This window comes from Annulohypoxylon truncatum, assembly GCF_022578515.1.
Source record: "Annulohypoxylon truncatum strain CBS 140777 unplaced genomic scaffold F4807scaffold_2, whole genome shotgun sequence".
NCBI lineage: Eukaryota > Fungi > Ascomycota > Sordariomycetes > Xylariales > Hypoxylaceae > Annulohypoxylon > Annulohypoxylon truncatum.
The window spans coordinates 1268771-1291612 of NW_025953788.1; the positions used below are offsets into that span (position 1 = coordinate 1268771).

Here is a 22842-nt window from a genome sequence, read left to right on the forward strand (position 1 = left end):
TGCGTGTCAGTACGGCAGCGCATGCTGTAGGGTGCGGCGTAGGCGGCGATACTGCCAGTCGGCGAACTTGTGTCATTGAAGAGACGTTATATGGCGCGAGTTGAACGCATACTATGTATCTCGTAGCATATGGGTCATATGGAAAGATGGACGGGTTAAAAATTAGGCCGACCACTAACCCGACCGGAATAACACAATAAGGCGGCGGTGTCGCCGCCGTGCTGACCTAGCAGAGCCGTAGAGCGCTACCTAGAGCGAGAAATCGGCAAGATGCCAAGACGTCATACTATTCCTCTTTTGTGATGGGTGAAACTCTAGTGGTGTTTACTTGGAAATAGCCCCATTGGTTAACTCGCACCTAAGTGCTGTTTAAAGATTAGCCCGCGGGAGAATGCCATAAACATACAAGCATACAAGGTGTTACATAGATTTTAAGAAAGCTCAGAAAGAAGATGTTGAGAGAATAAATGTCCTTAGTCTTGATTAAGAGAATGTTGAATTGGAAAAGTGGAACGTTCAAATTTCAACCTCGGTCGAAGGTTTCAAGGGTTCTAATTCCATATTAAGGAGGTACTAAAGTACATACACAGGGTATTATACCCCATTAGGTGCAATTCTCAGCCCTAACAATCGAACCTTGAAGGTTGATCGAAAATAGAAACTGCTATCATCTTTTCTGACAACAACATTGAAGAATAATACCTGCTAGAACCGTTATGGTTAGCTAGAAAATTCAATATTTCTTGCAGAATCTACGGTAGAGAGCTTACATGAAGCAACCTGCACAATGACGCCAGCCATTCGTTATTAGGTTTGATGGTGGTCTACAATATTGGTACATGCGGAAAAGAGACTAACCCGTTGACTTAGTGCCCGATAGAAAATGCGATAAGCAAATATCCGCCCCGAAAAAACCTGGAATCCTTTTCAACTTTCGGCCAAGCGACCGAGACTCATTACTCATCTGCTTGCTTCGCCCCTGTGCCACGACGCCTCTTAGACGATCTACTATGAACATACCTCGGCCTGCGAATACGTAAACGTATGCTACCTTGTATGTACGCTGCCACGTTTTATTATGTAGCCAAGCAGAGCCCAAGCTGTTCAAGCCATATATGCATGGAGACCAGGGTTAAACTAATGTGCTGCAACTTACGATCCGACACCCGGCGGCACCGTTCCATCCTTAGCGTACGGGTCTTCAGATCTCAAGGGTCTTTAACGGCAGTGTCCCTGTCAAGACAGCTAAGATTGGTAGGTTGATAAGCTAGTATGTCTATGTAGGTAAGTCTTAAGGCCCGTGAAGATCTATGAGGTCAAGCGAGTTCAAGGTCCAAGTGGATCGACGACTAGCCCCCGAACCGAGGTCCGCGCCAGCATGAGGTTTGCTAGAAAACTTATCAACTCGCTCATGCCGGCGGTGGCTCGATATGTCGAGTAATAAATTTTATTTCCTTGTTCAATGTTTGCTTTTTATCATCATAAGACAAGCTAGCTGCATCAAATTCGACCTCCTATTGATCGGTCAGACAATACCGTGCACAATACCTGCATCTGCATCAATTAGCCCGGTTATTTCGTACCACTACCAATTCCCTGTTGAAAGCATTTCATCGGCCGAGCACCTGCCGGACCGCTCTCACAAAATACCGATCAGGCGGGTTTCGGACTTGTGTACCACTCCCCGGTGGCTGAGTCTTGCGCCTACGGGTATTCATATTCATATATATACATCTTTCCTACAAAAGTCTCTTGGGTTCCTAGCCCAGAGACAACATCCTCATAGGATATGCAAATCGAGTGGCCTTCAATTCTAAGTCGCTCGAGTATAAATCCAGACGAGACAATGTCAAATATAACACCTATTCCAGAGCCACCAGGCCTTCCCTTCCTAGGACACATCGCCGAACTTGATAAAGAACTTCCTCTACGTTCTTTCATCTCTCTTGCAGACAAGTATGGTATGTATAGGATGAAGCAGATGCCCCTATTCAGACCCTTTGCTAACACTCTTCCCACAGGTGAGACTTACCGACTTCGTCTTCCCGGACGAACTGTAGTGTTTGTTTCAAGTCATCGCCTCGTTGACGAGGTTTGTGACGAGAAACGGTTCATGAAGATCCCGAAAGGTGCTCTTTTCGAAATTCGGAATGGTGTCCACGATGGTTTATTCACGGTAAGTGAATTAAGGCACTGTAACTTCTTTTAACGAGATGAGTAAACTAATAAATGTAATAGGCCAAGATAGAAGAGCCAAACTGGGGCATTGCCCATCGAGGTTTGTTGATTGGGATCCAGTCTGTGTAACGATGGTTGCTTACCTATACTGGGTAGTTCTCATGCCTGCATTTGGCCCCATGTCGATCCGGGGCATGTTTGAGGAAATGCACGAGATCGCAACTCAATTAACTATGAAATGGGCTCGATATGGACCTAATCACCCAATCGAAGTCACGGATGACTTCACTCGACTCGCGCTCGACACGCTCGCTCTTTGTTCGATGGGATATCGTTTCAACAGTTACTATACGTCGGAGCTACACCCATTTGTCGAAGCTATGGGTGATTTCCTTACCGAGTCAGGCAACAGGCCGAACAGAACGATGCCTTCGTGGTTCTATCGAAATGAAGACGCCAAGTATTGGAAGGACATAGAAACTCTACGGAGGACGTCCGATGAAGTTCTTCAAGAGCGTAAAAAGAATCCATCTGATCGGAAGGATCTGCTGAATGCCATGCTCAACGGCGTGGACCCGAAGACTGGACAACACATGACTGACGCGAGTATCACCGACAACCTCATTACTTTTCTCATCGCAGGACACGAGACAACATCTGGATTGCTATCCTTCGCCTTCTACGAACTCCTCAAGCACCCTAATGCCTACCGCAAAGCGCAGGAAGAAGTTGACACGGTTATCGGAAAAGGTCCCATCACAGTGGAGCACATGTCTAAGCTCCCCTATATTGCGGCCGTAAGTCAACAAATGTCGTCCATCTTGACAATTACCGTCCATTCCCTCATGCATTTTTCCAGCACATGATGGAACCAGCTAACACGTTTTTAGATAATGCGCGAAACCCTCAGATTAGATGCGCCGATCTCTCAAATCGGAGTTACGGCCATAGAAGACACTCTTCTTGCGGGCAAATATCCGGTATATAAGAATGAGCCCGTGTCTTTGCTTCTTAAGAAGTCGCATGTAGACCCAGCAGTCTATGGTGATGACGCAGAAGAATTTAAGCCGGAGCGCATGTTGGAAGAACCATTCAATAAGCTCCCTAAGAACGCGTGGAAACCGTTTGGTAATGGACTCCGGGCGGTGCGTGTATTCCAGACTAGCCCTGGTTCCCACTTACTGACTTGACTTAGTGTATCGGACGCCCATTCGCTTGGCAAGAAGCGACATTAGCTATAGCTATGCTTTTACAGAACTTCAATTTCGTGATGGATGACCCGTCGTATAGCTTAGCTCTGAAGCAGACCTTGACTATCAAGCCCAAGGGCTTCCGCATGAGGGCAACTCTTCGCGACGCCCTAACACCTAGTCAGCTGGAACACCGCCTAGCGGGCAAAGAGCCACTGGCAGAATCTATCAGCTCACTCTCAGTGAGAGATACCGGGAAATCGACTAACGAGGGCGGCGGGAAGCCTATCACGATCTTGTATGGAAGCAACAGTGGCACTTGCGAATCTTTTGCTCAGAGAGTAGCTAGCGATGCTTCGCGCTACGGATTCACAGTTTCGAAGATTGATATCTTAGATACCGCGAACGGAAATCTCCCTAAGGGACAACCGGTCGTGATCATCACTGCATCTTACGAGGGACAGCCACCCGACAACGCCGCCCATTTCGTTTCGTGGATTGAAAATATCAAGGACAAGAAAGCGCTTGAAGGCGTGCACTACACCGTTTTCGGTGTTGGCCACCACGATTGGGCCCAGACTTTCCACCGGATTCCCAAACTAGTCGACAGCAAGCTTGAAGAAGCCGGAGCTACCCGAGTGGCGGATATGGGACTTACCGATGTTGGAAATGGCGATGCGTTCACCGATTTCGAAACGTGGGAGGATGAAGTGCTCTGGCCGGCATTCAAGAAACAGTATGGAACGTCTGATGACACATCAGATCTATCGCAAGCCATTGGCCTAAAGGTCTCCATCACGAGCCCACGCACATCTACCTTGCGACAAGATGTCATGGAGGGCCTGGTGGTTGAGAGTCGCACGTTGACAGCCGAAGGAGAACCTACTAAAAAGCATATCGAGATCGTGCTCCCGAGCGACGAAACTTACCGTGCTGGAGATTATCTCGCCGTTCTGCCCATCAACCCTAAGCAAACTGTGGAGCGAGCTATGCGTAGGTTCCACCTCCCATGGGATGCCCATATTACCATTGGCAGCGATGGAATGACATCTCTCCCGACAAACGCGTCTCTACCTGCTCACAGCATCTTCGGCGCCTATGTCGAACTATCTCAGCCTGCGACCAAGAGGGTAAGTCGATGAATCTTCTCTCATTCTTCCGATGCAAACAGGCCAACTAACCACGATTATAGAACATCGGTGCCCTCGTAGAAGCTACGAAAGACGAGGGCGAGAAAGAAGCTCTCAAGAAACTGGCAAACGACTCTTACGAAGAGGTCTCAGCTAAGAGGATCTCTGTATTAGATCTTCTTGAGAAGTATGAGTCCGTCGACCTACCCCTTGGCGCATTCCTCGCGATGCTTCCGCCGATGCGTGTGAGACAATAGTACGTAACCTGCCCCCTCTATGATCCCTTTTCCAACCTACTAACCCACCGACCCCACAGCTCCATCTCCTCCTCCCCCCTCTGGAACCCATCCCACGTAACGCTCACCTTCTCGGTCCTCGACTCGCCCTCGAAATCCGGGTCCGGGCGGTACGTCGGCGTGGCGTCGTCGTACCTCGCATCGCTCGCGGCGGGCGACAAGCTGCACATCGCGGTGCGGCCGTCGCACGCGGCCTTCCACCTGCCGCAGGACGTCGAGAACACGCCGGTGATCTGCGTGGCGGCCGGCACGGGGCTCGCCCCCTTCCGCGGCTTCGTGCAGGAGCGCGCGGCCATGGTCGCCGCGGGCCGCAAGCTGGCGCCCGCCATGCTGTTCGTGGGGTGCCGCGAGCCCGGTAAAGACGACTTGTACGCGGACGAGCTGGAGGCGTGGGAGAAGAGCGGCGCGGTTGTAGTGAAGAGGGCGTACAGCCGCAAGCCAGAGATGAGCGGCGGGAACAAGTACGTCCAGGACGCGCTCAGGGCCGCGGGCGACGAGGTCACGAAGTTGTGGAAGGATGGCGCGAAGCTGTTTATCTGCGGCTCGAGGGCCGTTGGCGAGGGCGTGAGGGATGCGATCGTGGAGCTGATGAAGAGGGATGTGAAGAATGGGTCTGGAAAGGAGGTTGACGATGAGGCGGCGGCGAAGTGGTGGGAGGGGTTGAGGAATACGAGGTATGCTACGGATGTTTTTGATTGAGTTGTCTAGGTATCTACTTGGTATCACGTATGAAGAGGGGAAAAGGGGGGAGACATTTCGCTGTCTAGGCTGCTCGGGGCAAGGTGCTTGTAGACTGGGAATGTTATTGTATATAAACCTAGGGTTTGTTGTACGGGCAGTACGGAATGGATTGGGTGGATATACTCTTCTTCGTTTTTGAGGATTGTTTATAGATTATGATGTCTAAATTGATGATGTAATAGACCTTTGCTAATAAAGGTTGATAATTAGGAGCCTCTTGCCTCGCTATGATTAAGTAAACCTATATTCAGTACCTTGAGCAGAGTTGCATTAACTATATCTCAGCTTGCCGTCCTTATTATCGCTTCCTGTGTCGAACCAAGATGCACGCTTTTCCCAATAGCCAATCACATGGGCCTCGTAACGATTCTAGAACACCTGCCCCTTTCGACCAGTCCGGCGGGACAGCTTGGCATCGAATTTACCCACAGCGATGGTATCTTCCATCTGGGCAGGCAGCGAGATAGAATCCTAATCGAGAAGTCGTTTCGCAAAATTCCACGGCGAAGAAACCTCAATCGGTATCGATCGATCGCGCTTGATCGAATGTTAAATATTAGGTAGAGGTAGAGGTAGATGCAATCTTGGTTAAGGTCTGGTGCAAGTCCAAACTTACAAACTTACACCCACAAACATCAGAGTAAGAAGGCCCGGGTGTTACAGGGCAGACTTTGAAGCCGATAAGAGTTACCTGAGGCAATACTTGCAATAGAAAATCTACAAGCTACAAATCACCTCTCGTCCACAAGCCTACCTACTCTAATATTCGCTTAACGACACATGGGCATCAAGCATTCTAGTCGAAGCCGAAGTATTCTGTCGATACTTCTACTTACCATCATCTTCACTTTATCCTGGTACACGGTCCATCCCGGTACTTGGTCCCCGGTCGCCGACGACGACGACGACAAGATGGCAGACTCGGCCGACGACGTCATCTCGAAGCTAAAGGTGTCAGTGCGCCAAGTCAGCGCGCGCCCGGCGAAACTGGCGATTTCCGTCACCAACGCACACGACAGCCCGGTAACGATCTTGTCGTGGAACTCTCCGCTCGACCCGCTGGCCGTGCAGCTGGGCGTCGTGTCCTTCTTCGCAGCAGCACCAGCACCAGCACCAGTACCCGCCGGTAGCGAGAACGACGAAGACGACAGTGGCGCGAGCCCCATACAGATACAGATCCCGACGATCCAGATTAGGCGCAGGATGCCTCCCGGGCCGGAATCGCTCGTTACGATCGGGGCGGGTCAGACGAGCGAGCAGGAATTGGAAATCAAGGGTCCGCCGCTGGAGATGCTACGTGGCAGACGAGTGGCCGTCGTCTGCAGCGGAGAGTGGACTAGTGTCTGGCTGTCAGAGGCCGACGCTATTACTAAGGTTTCCTTGGAGAATGCTGGCGCCAGTGAGGATGCGTTGAGAGGAAGCTTCCGAAGTGAGGCAGTTGAAATAGAGCTTTGAAAGGGGGAGCTTGGTTTTTTGTGTCGGCACCTGATCACCCGTTGTGTATCCGTTATTGTTTTACCTAAAGCCCTAAGATCCTCCCGAGTTGGTGTTGAAGTTGGTGTATTTCGCAAATGGCAAAACAAAAGACAGAACCTTGTTAGTCGAGACGTCTCAATGGTGGTTTATATAAGCATCGGGCTAGAATACGTGTTATTCAAATGAATACCTGGTTGAATAAATACCCAAGAGACGGTGTGAAATATTTCTTGTTTGGAGGTTTAGTGTTGGTTACGTGTAAGGTGTAGGTGGGAGCAGTTGGGTATTAAAGCGTCGGATTGAGCCTGACGAAGTCGTTTTATTCATACGGTCTCTTATTAGCCTAGAAGTAAGTATACTGTACTAAAGGGAGACTGTTAGTTTGGTAGGGGCTTGGGGCCGTATCGGGGGCCAGCAGCCGTTGAAATTTGAACTTGGACAGTTGGACAGGTCGGATTTCCAAGGTTGCAGAGAGAAACAATCTTGCGATACCAAGCAATTTATCTAAGTTTGTGTTCCTACATTAATATGTACCTAAATTGCCTCGGGATTAAATTAATGCTCTCAGAAGAATCTTATTAATATGTAACATATAAAGTCAATGAATACCTATACGGGTGGGGGGGGTTTCTTGACATTGTTACCCCTTAATTGCATACTCGCAACCATCGCCACTCCTGGCAATAGATTCAACATGATTGCGTTAGAATAATCCTGAAAAACGTTGACGTATCTAGTAATCAATTGATTGAAGTCAGGTATAGGCTGTAGTTATAGTGGCCAGCCAGGGCTAAAATAACCACGTTGATATACTGTTCTTCTTGGGACACCATTTTACCTAGTTATTTATTACCTGCATACGCCCATTATCTATGTAATATCATTATATAAAAACACCATTATTTCTCTTATTGCAATAATCTCTTACTACTGCAATGATTTTCTCCCTGCAATGGTGGGTCTCGGCGGATCTCCGGGGGGCTTCACCAATCAAATCTCGGGGACTGAACCCAGGATATAAGCTCCAAGATCCGGACTTGCCCCACATGCGCGTAGATTCGTAAGCCAATTGGCCAAGTGGTCAAGTAGTGACTCGTAATACTGTAATACCCGTAGTATGCATACAAAACCTTAGGTTCGAATCCCACTTAGTACATGTAAAAAAAATACTTAAATACTACAGCACCTTCCTTAATTAAGAAGGTGCACCTACCCTTTTTCCCTTTTTTCTTCCCTTTTTAAACTAGCCCCACCATTGCAGGACGAAAATCATTGCAGTGGGAGAAAATCATTGCACACCTAATATTATTTTAGCTTAGTCACCTTTGCAATCAATTACAATATATTCTTTTATACAATGGTCATTATTTAGTTATGCATGTTAATGAAATATCCTGTTCGCGCTCCAAAACCCTTTTTCCTTAATAAGCATTATTTTCCTACGTATATAATTGGTCGAAAACCCCTGTATTATTTTATAATGGATGTATACTTGATTACATATTATACTCAATATGCTGGAAACATCATTTTTTGCATTTATTATTTTAAGGATAATTTAGAATGTCCAGATCATTGCATAAGAATGTCTAGAAACCCCCCCCACCCGGGTAGGTATGGAATGTGAATGATCCATGGATGTGACGACACCCTAATTCGTCCCGTATCTCGAATTTTAGGTAGGACCGAACCTTAAGAAAACACTTAAGGAACCCCGCCAACCCGCCAACCCACCACGAAATAAGGGTAGTGCGGGGTTCCCCTGAAGCCCACTAATCTCCTAATCCCACTTCTCTGTAATCCCACTGCTACTGCCCGTCGTGCCCACTACTGCGGGCAGGTATGGGCAGTTTCGGCCCTGTAGGTACCTGACCTAATTTCAGCCTCATCTGATTTAACCTCTCATATGACGAAATAGATCCATTTGTTATACTTATATGTATAGATGCAAGTTAGATGCATATGATAGGTACAACATTATGAACAATCTGAACACCGAATGCTGCCGTACAACTGCCCAAACACGTCCTGTGCGCTTTCCTTAGGTATCTCATGTACTACAGTACCGGTACAGTACCTAGGTACCTACCCGATTTAACCCTTCTCTTTCCTTGCCATTTTCAACCTCGGACCATCTTGACTTCTTGACTTCTCAACTTTAACATCTTTCAACTTAACTTTCTACATTCTACTCTTTACTTCTATTTCTTACTTCCTACTAAGTACTTATCTCTTATAACATTCCATCTCATCTTTCACCTACAGAAATTAGGCATTGAATCCTTCTATCCGTCGTCCGCCTCCGGCAACCGTTTTCCGTACTACACAACCCGTAGTTTTCGCTTCTATCAGACTATCGCTTTAACTAGACTATGGGCCTTTGATACGGCTGCATGTCGTCTTTCGTCTCGTCGTCTATTGGTCTGGATATGAACCATCTAGAATCTGCCTCCTGAAGTTAGGCACCTCTCTTACCATAGTTCAGTCGGGCTGTCTTCGATCCGGGAAGAATTAAGCCAGGACCACCAAGGGTTATTAAGGACCGCCAACGAACGCCACCTTTCGTCACCGCTCGCTTGCTGTATATTACACTGCCGAGAATCCCCTCCCTCACATCAGCCGAGTTTCTCTAATTACCCCTCGACTGTCCAGATTCACCAACCATGCCGTCTTCTACTGTCCACATAGGCGTACCGCCGAGTCTCCAGCGGTTCGCCTGCTTCTCACATTTTCCATTCGATATCCGCCATCAAATATGGGAGGAGATTATTTATACACCCGGAATTCATTTCCTCAAGTTCGAGCATAATGATGATACCGTAATGGACGACTCGGACTCAGCAACCGACGACGGTGATAGCATCATGGATCGCGTACCAACCTCCGAGGCCGAGCCTGGAAGACATGCCAAACGGGCAAAGTTCAGCAGCACCCTCAAACCTGTTTTCCCTTTCCCGGCAGCCGACAAATCATATTATCTTACGATGAACAAGACTTTCACTCAGCTATCCTTAGCTTGCAACGAGGCTAAGGATCTGGTAGAGAACTTGATCTCACGTTCTGGAAATTTAACGCTGGATAATGGCCGCTTGGTTCTCCTGGAGAGATCATCTGATATTGTCTGCTTTGACTATCCAGGTGCTTCGTGGTCTCGATCGCTAGGCTACTGGGCGGATCATCTAGACCTTGACCAACTTGCCAAGATTCGCCGTGTGGCCATCCGTTATAGCACTAAATGGGATGAAGAATGTCGTGTGTGTCGTACCTGTGGTATTATCCACAACTTTCATCGGAACCATGATAACACTCGTCCACGGCATGCCTACGAGTTTGCAGCTCTGTTCAAAAATCTCGAGACATTCTACTTCATGGATTGTTTAGCGGTCCGCAAGCAACGTGATAAATCTATGCCTACCTCGTGCGTCTATGCAAAGCAAGGTACGTGAATTGTAAGCCTCCACGCCCATTGATTGAAATTAACATATGTAAGCATTTGGAAATAAGGGAGAGCGCTTTGCTAGCGGCGAAGGAGGACGCACGTATTATGAGGTTGACCCTCAATATTGCAAGGTCAACACGCATGTCTTCCGAACCCTCGATTGGGTTCGCGATAATTACATTACGCACTGCCAGAAACGTCACAAGGGCCGAGCAGACCCGGAGAAGGTCAAGTTTAAGGTTTTAACGTGCGAATGGGATGCCGAAGAGTTGGTCCCTCCCAAGCGACAAGAAACTAAGCCGAGTCGTGTCAGTAACAAGGGACACAGAACCCGGATTACCAGTGTCACCGATGACATGAAGAAGCTGAAGCTAAATGATACCCAGAGCCGGGACACCAAAATATATGAGGGGCTTCCTGTTATGTTCGGCGATGGTGGCAAATCCAAATTCGAGTTCACTATTGAAGTACCTCATTCGCTGAGTGCTTAGCATGGACATTTCGCGCTATTAGTCGGTTTCCGTTTTCCGTCACATGACAACTTCGGATGACAAGATTGTCGAGGGAGACGTGATGAACCGCGAGAATGTTCCTTCTGTTCTGTTCTCCTGATTATAGGTGTTGATACCCACAAACTGCTACAGGCGTTATCGGTCGCGAGGAGTACGCAAGGAAGGATGGCGTCCATGGAGCATAGCTTACGAGTAATGAAAAGTTCGTGGAGACTCGGTTTATACAATAAAACTCATGTTCGCCTTAGCGAACTCAGGTTTACCTGTTACCTAGGTAGTTTTATAGACTTGCCGCTGTCGAATCGCGATAGTCTTTCGGTAGGGGAAGGCATCGTGATCAAATCTACGAGATTGCCGCCATTGCTGAGGTTCACCCGTAACTTGTCAATGGCTTAACTGCCGAGAATCAAAGTACGTGAGAGGTTGTTGAAATAAACGGGCAGAACCATGGAAGAGGAGAGGGCTTTTCAATCGCTTCTGGACACTAGCTAGACATAGTATACATAGATAACTTGTATACGTTAACCGTATATTCTTCAATTCCCCTGTTACTAGCTCAAGAATTTCAGTTGGCTAATAATCATTTAACCTAGAGAAATTGACATCCGACTGTGGACTCAGGTCGCGAATAATGGGCTATCATAGACGATGAGTATGCAAGCATGGGGGAGTGGAGTGTGCTTGGCCAAGAGGAGTGTTGAAGGGATATGAATATATCACCCGACCTACACAATCCATTCGAATACCTATCTACTTCGCCAACCCGAATCATGATCCTTCCCTCAGCAGCGGGAAGGCTGTCCGGATATCCGCTATCCTGGACTGAAGGCAGCAAGTATCGATCTCGCTAGTCAAACGACGATAGTGTCGTTTGTTGCTCCCTTTCAAATTGGTGGTCCTACAGACTATTAACCGGACGGCGATATCCAATGTTTGCTCGTGAGAGGAGTCATGTTACTTCTTTGGCCGGTGGGAGATTCGGTCTAGTCTCGGTTCTTCGAGCCGGGGAACGACCGAGCCTCTTGGGCCCCTCGGAGGGATGGACGAGAACCAGATACGTGCCTCGGTAACTATCTACGTGTATCCCTATGGCGATTCAGTAGAGTATTCTGTGAAGTATTCCACCGAAATGCACGATTTCGTCGTCCCTCCCAAGGTATGTCTCGACGTCTTTGCTCTCACCAATTCAAGGACGAAACAACGAACTTGGCCAAGTTAGCACTTGTCGCAGGGCCGACAACGAACACGTAATATTCACCACCCCGTATCGTTGGAAGTGAACTCCCTCGTCTTCTCCACCATATCCTTCAACGCTCTCACGCGCTCGCTCTCGCCCTTGCTAACCTTCCCACCGAGCTCCCTCTGCAGAAGCTCGAAGTGCCTTGGGCCAGACAACAGCAACCCGGAAACCCCTTGCTCCCGCTGCTCGGCCAGGATGCCGAGGCCGCGGTCGATGTTGTCCAGGAAATACAGCACCGCCTGGCAGAAGAACATGCTCTGCAGCCGGCCGCTGAAGATGTAGAAGGCGCCCATCTGGACCCCCTTGCTCGGGTCCGAGAGCGTCAGCTCGGAGAGGTCGATGCCGCTGGTGCGCCGGCGCACGTGGAACCACATGTTCTCCCACAGGCTGACGAGCTGCACGTAGCAGCTTACGAGGAGGCAGGCGAACGGCGTTTCGAGCTGCTCGCCCTGCTCGGATACTCCAGCTTCAGCGGCTATCTGATCGTGATCGTTCCCTCCCTCTTGGCCTACTGACGCTGGTAGCGGTCCGTCGATGCTGAGTAAAGGGTCTAGTGGTAAGTCACTGTTGTCGTCGACTATAGGCGCCGTGTCCTGCAACGGCTTGGTATCGTTCTTGACGACCCAGCTGAGATTCGTGATGGCCTGCTGGAACCTCTGGGACATGATGAGGAACTTCTCGGCAAAGGAGACGCCGTCGCCGACCGGAGAAGGCGAGTGGGAGCAGAACGCGGAGAAGTTGAGCTTTCCGCCGCTCTCGAGTTCTTTGAGAGCTAGGACTAGGACTTGGAGGTCGACGTTGAGCTGAGAGAGTTCTTTGAGGCATTCTTGCCGATCTAGTTTCGCAGTGAAGAGACTGTGCACCTCTAGGGGGTCTCTGCTCGGGCCAGCGTCGAAGCAGCTTGTCTCGTACCACTCGGGCATTTTAGGCTCGGGAATTGGCGGCACAAGCGTTAAGAAGAAGCCGTTGATATTATTGTGTGACGTTAAAGGAGCGTGGCCGAAGTCATCTAGCTGAAGATCATCGGGATTCTGACTCTGCGACAAGCTACACTGTGCTTCTTCTTCCACGGTCCTTTCGGTTCCACCCTCTAAAAATTGGGGAGATATCATGTCTGTATTATCTATCGCCTCAGCTACTACAGCAGGGGCAAGTGGTACTTTTCGAGGCCTTCCTGGAGGTTTCGCTGGCGCAACTTCACAGCGTAGCTCGAGTCGTAGGCAACGAGCACATTTTAGTTGGTTCTCATCACGGAAACATTTCAACTTCGAATGCCGACATCTATTTCACAAGATGTTAAACACTAGGTATGTACATAGCGGATTAGGTATAGGGAATATACCGGTCACAGGCAGTACGTCGTAGACTAGATCGGGGATGGGGAGTCGTCGCCATCTTCACGACATTTGGTGGGTCAATAATCGGGATTATCTGAAATGATTTATACGAAGTAAAGTTGGTTTAAATTGAAACGACCCTGAATGAACGAAAAAGGAGAAGTTCCATCATGTAATCGGACCAGGGCGGTATGATCTGAAGTCCGGTTGCCCTATACGCATATGTAGCAATGCCGCCCGCTTAAACCCGCTAAGCCACGATTTCGCACAGGCTCTTGATCGCTCTATTCTGTTGCCTAATTTATCTGCCCTGTAGCCAATACGAGTAGGGTATACGCCGGAGTGGAATTCCTATCCCCTATCAGCAATATTCCGTACGTTACTCCCTAGGACGTAACTCCAATATCACAAATATTGAATATTCTGGTCGATCAGATCTTACTGCCATCGCAACGGTAACATTTTATATATATAGGCACGGAAATACAAGTCCTAGATATCTAATTTACTTCTCACTGTTACCTACCTGTTTCCCGTTCTTCGAGACCGAATTCGGTCTTTAGTTCGGTTCTTAGCCCGACCTCCTTTTCGAAGAGGGTCAAGACAAAGATAACCCCTATGAACGGCACACCGATCAGAAATACCTTATGAAGGGCCAGAGTGAAGACCATCCGGATCTGCTGCTGTACGGGCTCTTCGAACGATTCTACGAAGACTTTAGTCGCGCTCGAGTATGCATTCCCCGATGTAAGTAATTCTCTAACCCTAAGGTCGTCAATCGACGGCGCATATTTTGCAGCGAAGGTGTTGAAGATGGCCGCCGAGATTGCCACGCCCCATATGTTGCCAAAACTTCGGATGAAGGCCCAGCTGGCCGTAGCGGCCGCCTGGTCGGCTTCTTCGACCGACGCCTGGAAAGCAGGCAGTAATGTATTCATGAGCATGCTGGTCCCTAACGCTGCTGCGATATTCATCCAAACCCACGCGGCGGTGCTAGTATTTTGGTCCACGATGCTAAACAACCCTATCCCGAGGGCGAACAGACCAGATCCGACAATATGAAGAATCTTATATCGGCCCCATTTAGACAGAACCAACAACGCGATCGCTGCTCCAGGTACGCCAACGAGACTGAACACTAGCAAGTCTACTCCAGACTCTGCTGGTGAAGCCAGTCGAACGGCTTGGAAGTAAAGCGGGATGAAGAAGAATGCCCAATAATTTTGAAGCGAATTCAAAAAGGTGGCGGTAAAAACGATGACGGCAGTACGGTTGTTGAATAATCGCAAGGGCATGACCGGCTCAGCTACGAACGGCAAGCCCTCGAAAGCCACGAACAGCATCATACCCCCTACTCCGACAAGGAGAGGCACGAGAATATGCCAGGACCCCCAAGGATATACCGCATCTGCCCACGTCAATGCTATTAAAATTGACACGGTAGACGCAATTAGGATACCGTTCCCGATATAATCGAGCCGGCGAATCTTGTCGTAGGCCGTCGCGGATCTATCCCAATTGACGCGGAGAAATAGGAATAGGAGTATGAACGCCGCAGCTCCAATCGGCAAGTTGATATAAAAGACCCATCTCCAAGACGTGTTTTCGACGATGATTCCGCCGATGAATGGTCCTAGTGTCGTCCCGATGCCGTATACTGCGAGGATGATGGCGATGAAATTTCCGCGTTGCCTTAGAGGGACGAGATCGGATATAATAACATCGATAATCATGTTGATTCCTAGTCGCAGTTAGACACAAGAATACCTAGATATTGATACCGCGTTAGGTGTGGACAAGCTCGATCGTACCGCCTGACCCAGCTCCCTGGACAGCCCTGCCAGCGATTAGCATGGCGGGATTGCTGGCACCACCGCATATTCCACTACCAAGGATATAAATAGCTACAATCGATAGAGCGAGATGGCGCCGTCCGAAGAGGTTGGACAATTGCCCACATAAAGGCTGTACGGCCGCACTTCATCCATTACGCGAATTAGTCATTTAACAAGAATGAGACGTTTCGGTGTTTAAGGGAGATTACACCCACCTCGTTAAGAAGAACACATTGCTAATCCATACATAGTCTTGGCCGACGTTAAGCTTTTTAACAATGGTCGGCAGGGATGTGACGACGACGGTATTTTCAGCTGCGGAGAGCAACGACACTATGCAAAGCGCTATTATAATAGCCCAGAACCGATAGTCTCTTCGCGATTTCTCGTCAGGGGTTCTTGAAATCTGCACGTCCACGCGGTCCTCCGTATTTTCCGGCAGGTTTTGGTGTTTGAAGCTAGCTGTCGCAGTTACGGCCGCGGTTGAGTCGGTTTGCATTGTGCTGTGCGCTCTCGTCTAATAAGAGATCGTGTTCAAGGATCATCCCAATCGCTGCTCGGACGCTAGGGAAGACCCTACAGCCACGTGCTATCGGTGAAGCCATGATCCAAGTTTCTTTTAAATACTTTTGAAACGGTAGGACTATTGCATCGAGAAAGAATATGCGAAAGAAAAAACGAAGGCAAACCCGGAAGCCTCTGACCATCCTCGGAGCCCACGCCGTTATTACGAGGCGAAATACCTTCCGTTCGGATAGTTTTTTGAGTCTTGGCAGGCCGCGTCGGAAGGTTTTCCTGTGCGCTGACGTGCTTACATCTTTGACCGAAGATCGTCACCTTGTTTGCTGGGACCCGGACGGGTCGATGAGCTGAATCCGAATCGAGCCAGGGACGTCTCGCTAACCAATCATGGGTTTTGCGTTGTCGATGGGTTGACGATGTTCTAGTCCCTGATAACCCCGAGGATCGGGTATGCCATTTCCATATCTGTCAAAAAATCGGATGTTTTCTAGAAGCTAACCATGCCGGAATCATATCTAGACTTACAGTCGCCCGACAAAAGTTTGAGTCCGTTTTGTTAAGGCTCAAGTAGCGCCAAGGCGCTAGGCCTAGAACCGTAATACTAAGCTTGATTAAGTAATTTTAGTCTGGTTGCTTTATAAATTACACCCTGACTGACCGCGCCTAAACACTAAGGAAACGCTATAACAACTTATCCTATCAAAGTCTATATTTAATCTAATGTTTACCTAAAAAATTCGGGCAATAATAGCAGCTAACGGGTGGTATACTTATTATTAGAATAGACAGGTTTAAAATGTATAAAGCGGCAACGTTTAATTACTATATTAGGATAGCGTGTTCTATAATAGGAATAGTAGAATCTTGGCGCTACTTGAGGCTTAACAAAACGGACTCAAACTTTTGTCGGGCGACTGTATGATACATCCTGTCGCTGACAAAAGCTCCTGGTCGCTTTTTCTACCTTACGACGATGCCCAACTTCTCCAGTCCACCTCAATTCCTTCGTCATTTGTCGTTCATTCTTATGCGTTAGCAAAAAGCACGTGCAAAACTTCCTCGCTCTTCAATGCTGCCTACATAATTGTACCAATGGTATGAGCTTATGTAAAAAGTAGGGCTAAAAGCAGAGCTGTAGCTCAGCTTTACTCGCCCGAAAGCTCGCGTCCGTTAGGTTTGCTCAGTAGAGCTATATGAGACTAAATTAGACTGCCGACGATAGCTTTTATCCATATCAGTCTTGGTAAGGGCTTAGTGTCATGTAGGGCTCAGTCTCATGTTGCACGCTTGAGCGCGAGGCTAGCTGGGGGTAAAGAGGAAAACAGGATTATGTTCGTCATAATGGCCATATATCCAATATGCCAAGGATGGATTGATTAAGAATACTTCTTGACGTTGGCGCGTGCTTCGACGCATTTTTAGGTATTTTAGTCGGGCTGGTGTCGGGATCACGATATTCCATAGTGTTTTTGCGACCTTCACTCCACTTCGCATTTTCTCTTATCTGCCGACGAGTTGCCGTGGGGAATATCCATCGTTTAATTGCAGAGCGGCTCTCTACCGAAAGGGTGGTAGATTCTAGAAATCTAGAACCATTTGTCGCTTTCTCCAAGCTACCTTGTTTGCTACTCGTGCGTAAACTACCTAAACTCGTGACCAAAAGAAATCGAGAAAAAAATTCGAGGAATTATAAATTGCAAAATTGGGGTTAAAGTAACCATCTCCACACCTTGGTAAGCACATGTCTCGTTATTCCGTCCTATCCTGCGAGCTCAATCGTAAATATCAACATAGTTAGCTAATGCCTCCCCAGTACCATCGCGGAAAGACCGGAGACAGGAGACGTCAGACATCATGGCCAACCCCGGTATGCTCTTCGTGACTATGCAGCCTCATCCCGAGCTGCCACTAGCACAATTCCACGAATGGTATAATAACGAACATGGCCCGACTAGGCTTCGGTTGCCTTTCTTCCAAAACGGGATCCGCTATAAGGCCGCCGACGGGAAGAAGCCCGAGTTTCTAGCTGTCTACAATGTAACGTCTATGCCGCTGCTGGAAACTTCAATGTACAAGGAGCTGCGGGAGAACCGTTCAGCTCACGAAGCCGCGACTATCGCCAAGGTGGACGTGGAGAGGCACTACTGGGACTTGGTGTCCACGAAGCAATCCCAGCAGTTCATCCCGAGCGCGCACTTGACAGACCTCGAGGCCGAGCGCATAACTCTTTTCACCGTAGAGCTAAAGCTCAAGAAAGTAGCAAACGCGGAGGCTAAGACTCTAAAATGGTACGATGATCACGTAGACATGCTATCAAGAGTGCCCGGCTGGCTGCGCTCGCGGATCCTCCGGACGTCCAGTCTGGAGATCGGAGCGCCTACGTCCTTCATCGTGCTTCACGAGTTCGCAAACGAGAACAGGCTCGGCGACGTAGCGAAGAACATATCAGAGAGCACGCCGGGATGGGTCGAGGTCCAGAAGTCCGCGGAGCTAAAAACGCAACGGGTATACTCGTTGTTCTACATATTCGGACCGGCCCCGCGCGATCTGGAAAACCTAGCCAAGCTCGGCGGCGAGGCATCTAGCTTCGGGCCGGGCGATCCCACCAACCTCTCCGTAACCTCCAACGCGGTCATCGACTTCACCCTAACCCTATCGGACCGCCTCGCGGTCCCGTACCGGCTCGAAGGCAACCCGGACCCCAAAGCGCCGGTGATCGCCTTCGTGAACTCGCTGCTGACATCGTACCACATGTGGGACCCCTTCATCAAGATCCTGAAGAAGCAGCGGCCGAAGTACCGGATCCTGCGGTACGACTTCCGGGGGCGTCACGCGATCCCGTTCCCGCGGCCGGCGACGCTGGACCTGCTGTCGGACGACCTGAGCTACGTGATGGCCACGCTGCGGATCCCGAAGCTGGAGGCGCTGGTGGGCGTGTCGATGGGCGGGGCGACGACGCTGAAGTTCGCGCTCGACCACCCGGACCGGCTGAACCGGTTCGTCGCGTGCGACTTCAACGCCGCGTCCAGCCCCGCCAACACGCAGGCATGGAAGGACCGCATCGCCGTCGCCGAAGGCCCCGACGGGATGAGGAAGCTCGCGGGCCAGACGGTCGAGCGCTGGTTCCACCCGGACACGCTGAAGAAGAAGCCGGAGACCGCGCGCTGGATCACGGATATGGTCGCCGAGAACAACGTCGAGGGCTTCAAGAACGGGTGCCAGGCCCTCTGGAACTACGACATGACGCCCGAGCTGAAGGAGAGCCGGCTCCCCGGCTTATTGGTCGTCGGGGAGGCGGATGGGAAGGGAGCGCTGGTCAAGGCTATGGACGGCTTTAAGGATCAGCTGGGAAAGACTGGTGCTAAGCTAGCTGTTGTGCCGGAGGCGGGTCACTTACCTATGTGCGAGAACCCGGAAGGTTTCTGGAAGGCCGTAGAAGGGTTTATATAAGTAGGTACCTACCTAGGCGGTTTGCGTTGGCCGGGCCGAATACATCGAAAGGACTGGCTTCCTTTTTGGAGTGTAAACTATGGTTGTGAGTAGATATCCCTTCAGATAGATTTGAATTTTAACAAAATTATTTTCACGTTCCGGCTGCTGCTAACAATACAGGTAGGTAGGTACCTACGTAAGGGTAAGGTCGAGGTAGCCTCTGAAGTCGTCGCAGAGAAATAGAATCCAACATCGCGATCTTCTTGATTTAACAATCCTTACATACCTAGGTACCTACGTCTAAGCTCGCTATGTCGTCTTTAAGATCCCATTCATCTCCTATTTCACTACTCAGATACCTAATGTGCTGCGTAGGAGACGACTTATTCCTTGACGAGAATTGAGTAAGATCTAGGTCTCGTGGGGTGGGCTGGCAATATAAACGTGCTTCACCAACCTTATGATGGGTTGATAAGAACGCCAAGTATGCCATGCACCACGAGAAAGCTACCTAACCCGCAAGCCAAGATGCTTGAAGAGCGTTGTCCTACGTAGTCCAGTCTGCAAGTAACATTATGCGCAGATATATAGACCGTGGGACTAAAGGAATCGAGACCTACGATCATTCAGTGGTTCATCCCCGTATAGATCTCTAGCTCTAGTCCTTAACATGCCTAACATTTCTCGACGAGTATGCTTGCCACGATGGCTCGCTACAATGAGCGATGATAGAATATCTTCGAAAATCCCATTCAAGCTTCGGATACTATCTCCAGGCGAGCACAGCTCGGTAATCGGCAAGCGGGCCAGGTTACCGCCTAGGACTGTACAATGCGCATTTTTCTCAAATGTTTCCTCAGGGATGTTGGATCGGGTATATCAGAGTGGCTTAGATCAACGACATAGTTTCAGTTCTGCGATCAAACATGCTCGCTTGAGGCTTAGATCCCTCCGTCGATCAGTCAAACATATCGGCAGATATGACGCGTCGTTCAACGATTCTGATGTTTATCCTATCTATTCGTAGAAAATGACATCGAATAGTCTCAAATAGAGAACGACTAGCATTACTCACGCATGATTCATCATATCACGGTGACTTGTCCGTCGAGAAGGGATCTTGACGATCACGTGGGAGAGAGGAAGACGAGGAGGAACCGAATTCCGAAAATAATCAAATCGTCGGCGAGTTGACCCCCACCTTGGCGAGGATTAGCCTACGCCGCCGGCACGACGGAAGGGCAGTCTGTTAGGGTGTTACTGCATGTGGAAAGGCCTCGAGATGACGCAAGCAGAGCTGACCCGCCAGTCGGAAAGCCGCTAGATATTAAATATATGTCTGATGTGTTCCCGGCAGCCGCCAAGGTTACCTTCTGTATGTACGGCCCATTTGGAAATTGATGCCTTGGGAGGTGAGCTGATAAAGCCCCCACGCGTATCATCGTCGTCGTCAATAACGCCATATCGATTCTCCAGGTAGGTACTGAACACCTGTGGGAAAACATGTGAGACTCCGTGGATTTCCAGGGTCCCGGTCTGGTGGATTCGACGGGAGGTTTGGAGCCGCCTGTGAATGACACTCCCCGGAATTGATCTTCATGCGGTCCCTACTCCCGGTAGCCTCTCGAGCTTGTCTGTTCGTGGGCTGACCCTAGCCAATCTTCAACCGCAGTTGGTACTGATATCGCTCCAGATTTGGACGGGTACCTATAATTGTGATCTGACGCTAAGCTGCTCATCTCATCGACAATGCGGCGAGGCTAACTCTTTAAGTCGACAGAACGTGGGCGCTACAGTTCAAATCTTCAAATCGTACCTAGGCAGATGGAAATATGCTCATGATGCCGTTGAAATCTTTTGTGGGACAATTAATCAATAAATTTAATCGGCTATTAGCTACCATTATGCCTTGTCCGAATAGGGGATAATGATAGGATGGAAACGAATAGGTATGGACGTAATGCGTGAAAGGGTGAAAAGAACTTAAGAGCTAGCACATTACTTGATAGCGATATTCTTAGCCACAGATACGCCAAACTAGAGACCTAAGCCTGGTATAATAGTAGCTAAACGTTGTTCTTGGGTAGGAATAAAAGTATTCTGTGACAACTTCCAGAATATTTTCTCGTATCATGCTTAACTCAAAACGCCCAAGACTCCGACGACGACGGTAGGATCTCTCCGCCATAACGAGATCGTAGGACTCCCAGGCGAACCCGCATATCTGGGTTCTCAAACGTATCACAGTACCTTACGGGTAGGAAGGTAAGAAATACGCGGAGTAGCACCACCTTCGTAACGTTACCCAACGAACCATAGACCGGAAGTTCGATTCCTGCTACGCGTTGCGTTTCCCGCGACATGATTGCCGAAAACGGAGGGCTACAGCGAGAAAACCGGGAATTTATAGAGCCTTTTTCAAGGTTGGAACGCGGCTGAGGCCTAGGCAAAAGGAGCCACGTCGAGCCTCTCGCCCGGGAGAAATGCTCTGCCTCCTACCTGTTCGTGGGGAGGTACTTGCGATACTTGCGACGTCTTACCGTAGGTGCAATGCAGCAAGGGATGTTTCGGGGTAAAAGTGAGCACTGAGATGTCGCAACCGCTTGGTGGCGAACGGCACGTGCCCCGGTAGAAATATGTCTGCGAGTTCGCCGTTCGCGACGAGCGTCGTCGAGAAATAAGAGGCTATACGGGCTTTTGTGATAGGGTGGAGCTGGCAGAGATGGGGACGGGATATGAGGAGGAAGAAAGCTGACCCGTCTTGGTAAATTCGCTATGCCTTTCCTTAATGGTCCGCTTCGGGACATGCGCAAGCAAAAAGCTCATCTTGAATGGACTGGATGGATCATGCAGAGTATATGATCCGGGTGAGATTCGACGGGAAATTTCCTTGTTCGAAATTCCCGACCAATAGAAAGCCATTGATATGGTGCTCCGGTTGCTATGGACGGGATATAAATCACCTTGAATACAGCAGTGGGCTTCGGGGACTCGGAGTGGCACTGAAAAAAGGAAGAAAAGGATCTCCTCCCCTCTCAGGCTGTCAGACTGGGTTTTACCAGAAGAGGACGTTAAGAGAGATCCTAGAAAGATCCTGGAGACAAGAGACAGAGAGAGATAGGGACCCAGATTCAATCTATTTGGTGTCTTGTCGGTCGTTAATCGAGAATCCGCTAATCCACCTGCCAGCTTCTTTTGATCGTCTAAGCATCGCTTCAAGTAAGGCGGTCCGTCAAGCGACACTTATTTTTTTCTGGGTCTAGGGGCTAGGCCTACACTGGTCCCCGGAGCTGCGAGCCGGCTCGTCAATCTAAATAGGTGCGCCGCAACCATGCCTGTTCGGCCCGGGCTGCCGCATGGGAGAAAAGACCCCTGGATGAATGGGGATGATGAATGGGGGCGGGTGGGCGAGAAGCATACACCCTTGTCATCTTGGTATGCCCCTCGCGAACCAAACAAACGTTTCTTCAAACCTGGTAGCTAGCTTTTGCCTGCTTCTCGCCCATTAGATACT

At 49.3% G+C, this 22842-nt stretch overlaps 7 protein-coding genes across 7 annotated transcripts; 5 read left to right on the top strand and 2 right to left on the bottom strand.

Moving 5' to 3' along the window:
- The first annotated feature begins 1347 nt into the window (after positions 1–1347).
- F4807DRAFT_123623 (uncharacterized protein) lies at positions 1348–2093 on the top strand. Its single transcript, XM_047992918.1, has 2 exons — positions 1348–1961; positions 2022–2093. The coding sequence occupies exon 1, from the start codon at positions 1431–1433 to the stop codon at positions 1815–1817; it is 387 nt and encodes a 128-aa protein (XP_047858883.1). The 5' UTR covers positions 1348–1430; the 3' UTR covers positions 1818–1961; positions 2022–2093.
- Positions 1847–5493, top strand: F4807DRAFT_456003 (cytochrome P450; the record flags this gene model as incomplete). Its single annotated transcript, XM_048000815.1, has 8 exons — positions 1847–1961; positions 2022–2176; positions 2239–2278; positions 2335–2975; positions 3069–3323; positions 3374–4498; positions 4561–4754; positions 4815–5493. The coding sequence occupies 8 exons, from the start codon at positions 1847–1849 to the stop codon at positions 5491–5493; spliced, it is 3204 nt and encodes a 1067-aa protein (XP_047858884.1).
- A 241-nt stretch (positions 5494–5734) lies between these two features.
- Positions 5735–7658, top strand: F4807DRAFT_407653 (uncharacterized protein). The gene has a single exon (XM_047996394.1). The coding sequence runs from the start codon at positions 6316–6318 to the stop codon at positions 6988–6990; it is 675 nt and encodes a 224-aa protein (XP_047858885.1). The 5' UTR covers positions 5735–6315; the 3' UTR covers positions 6991–7658.
- A 1266-nt stretch (positions 7659–8924) lies between these two features.
- F4807DRAFT_407655 (uncharacterized protein) lies at positions 8925–11503 on the top strand. The gene is made up of 2 exons (XM_047996395.1): positions 8925–10449; positions 10502–11503. The coding sequence occupies exons 1-2, from the start codon at positions 9675–9677 to the stop codon at positions 10939–10941; spliced, it is 1215 nt and encodes a 404-aa protein (XP_047858886.1). The 5' UTR covers positions 8925–9674; the 3' UTR covers positions 10942–11503.
- On the bottom strand, positions 11504–13694 carry F4807DRAFT_407657 (uncharacterized protein). The gene is made up of 2 exons (XM_047996396.1): positions 13545–13694; positions 11504–13483 (listed from the first exon to the last, which is right to left on the bottom strand). Exons 1-2 carry the CDS (start codon positions 13595–13597, stop codon positions 12217–12219), a joined length of 1320 nt encoding a protein of 439 aa, XP_047858887.1. The 5' UTR covers positions 13598–13694; the 3' UTR covers positions 11504–12216.
- A 363-nt stretch (positions 13695–14057) lies between these two features.
- Positions 14058–16081, bottom strand: F4807DRAFT_449610 (MFS general substrate transporter; the record flags this gene model as incomplete). The annotated part of the gene is made up of 4 exons (XM_048000044.1): positions 14058–15280; positions 15351–15517; positions 15590–15836; positions 16054–16081. The coding sequence occupies 4 exons, from the start codon at positions 16079–16081 to the stop codon at positions 14058–14060; spliced, it is 1665 nt and encodes a 554-aa protein (XP_047858888.1).
- Positions 16082–17374: 1293 nt separating this feature from the next.
- Positions 17375–19672, top strand: F4807DRAFT_123983 (alpha/beta-hydrolase). The gene has a single exon (XM_047992919.1). It carries the CDS (start codon positions 17751–17753, stop codon positions 19344–19346), a length of 1596 nt encoding a protein of 531 aa, XP_047858889.1. The 5' UTR covers positions 17375–17750; the 3' UTR covers positions 19347–19672.
- The last annotated feature ends 3170 nt before the right edge of the window (positions 19673–22842 follow it).

Coding starts and splice junctions, on each gene's coding strand:
- F4807DRAFT_407653 (XM_047996394.1), top strand. CDS start 6,316: ATGGGCATCAAGCATTCTAGTCGAAGCCGAAGTATTCTGTCGATACTT.
- F4807DRAFT_123623 (XM_047992918.1), top strand. CDS start 1,431: ATGTCGAGTAATAAATTTTATTTCCTTGTTCAATGTTTGCTTTTTATC.
- F4807DRAFT_407657 (XM_047996396.1), bottom strand. CDS start 13,597: ATGGCGACGACTCCCCATCCCCGATCTAGTCTACGACGTACTGCCTGT. Junction 13,484..13,544: donor CGACGTACTGCCTGTGACCG/GTATATTCCCTA, acceptor CTTGTGAAATAG/ATGTCGGCATTCGAAGTTGA.
- F4807DRAFT_123983 (XM_047992919.1), top strand. CDS start 17,751: ATGGCCAACCCCGGTATGCTCTTCGTGACTATGCAGCCTCATCCCGAG.
- F4807DRAFT_407655 (XM_047996395.1), top strand. CDS start 9,675: ATGCCGTCTTCTACTGTCCACATAGGCGTACCGCCGAGTCTCCAGCGG. Junction 10,450..10,501: donor GTGCGTCTATGCAAAGCAAG/GTACGTGAATTG, acceptor AACATATGTAAG/CATTTGGAAATAAGGGAGAG.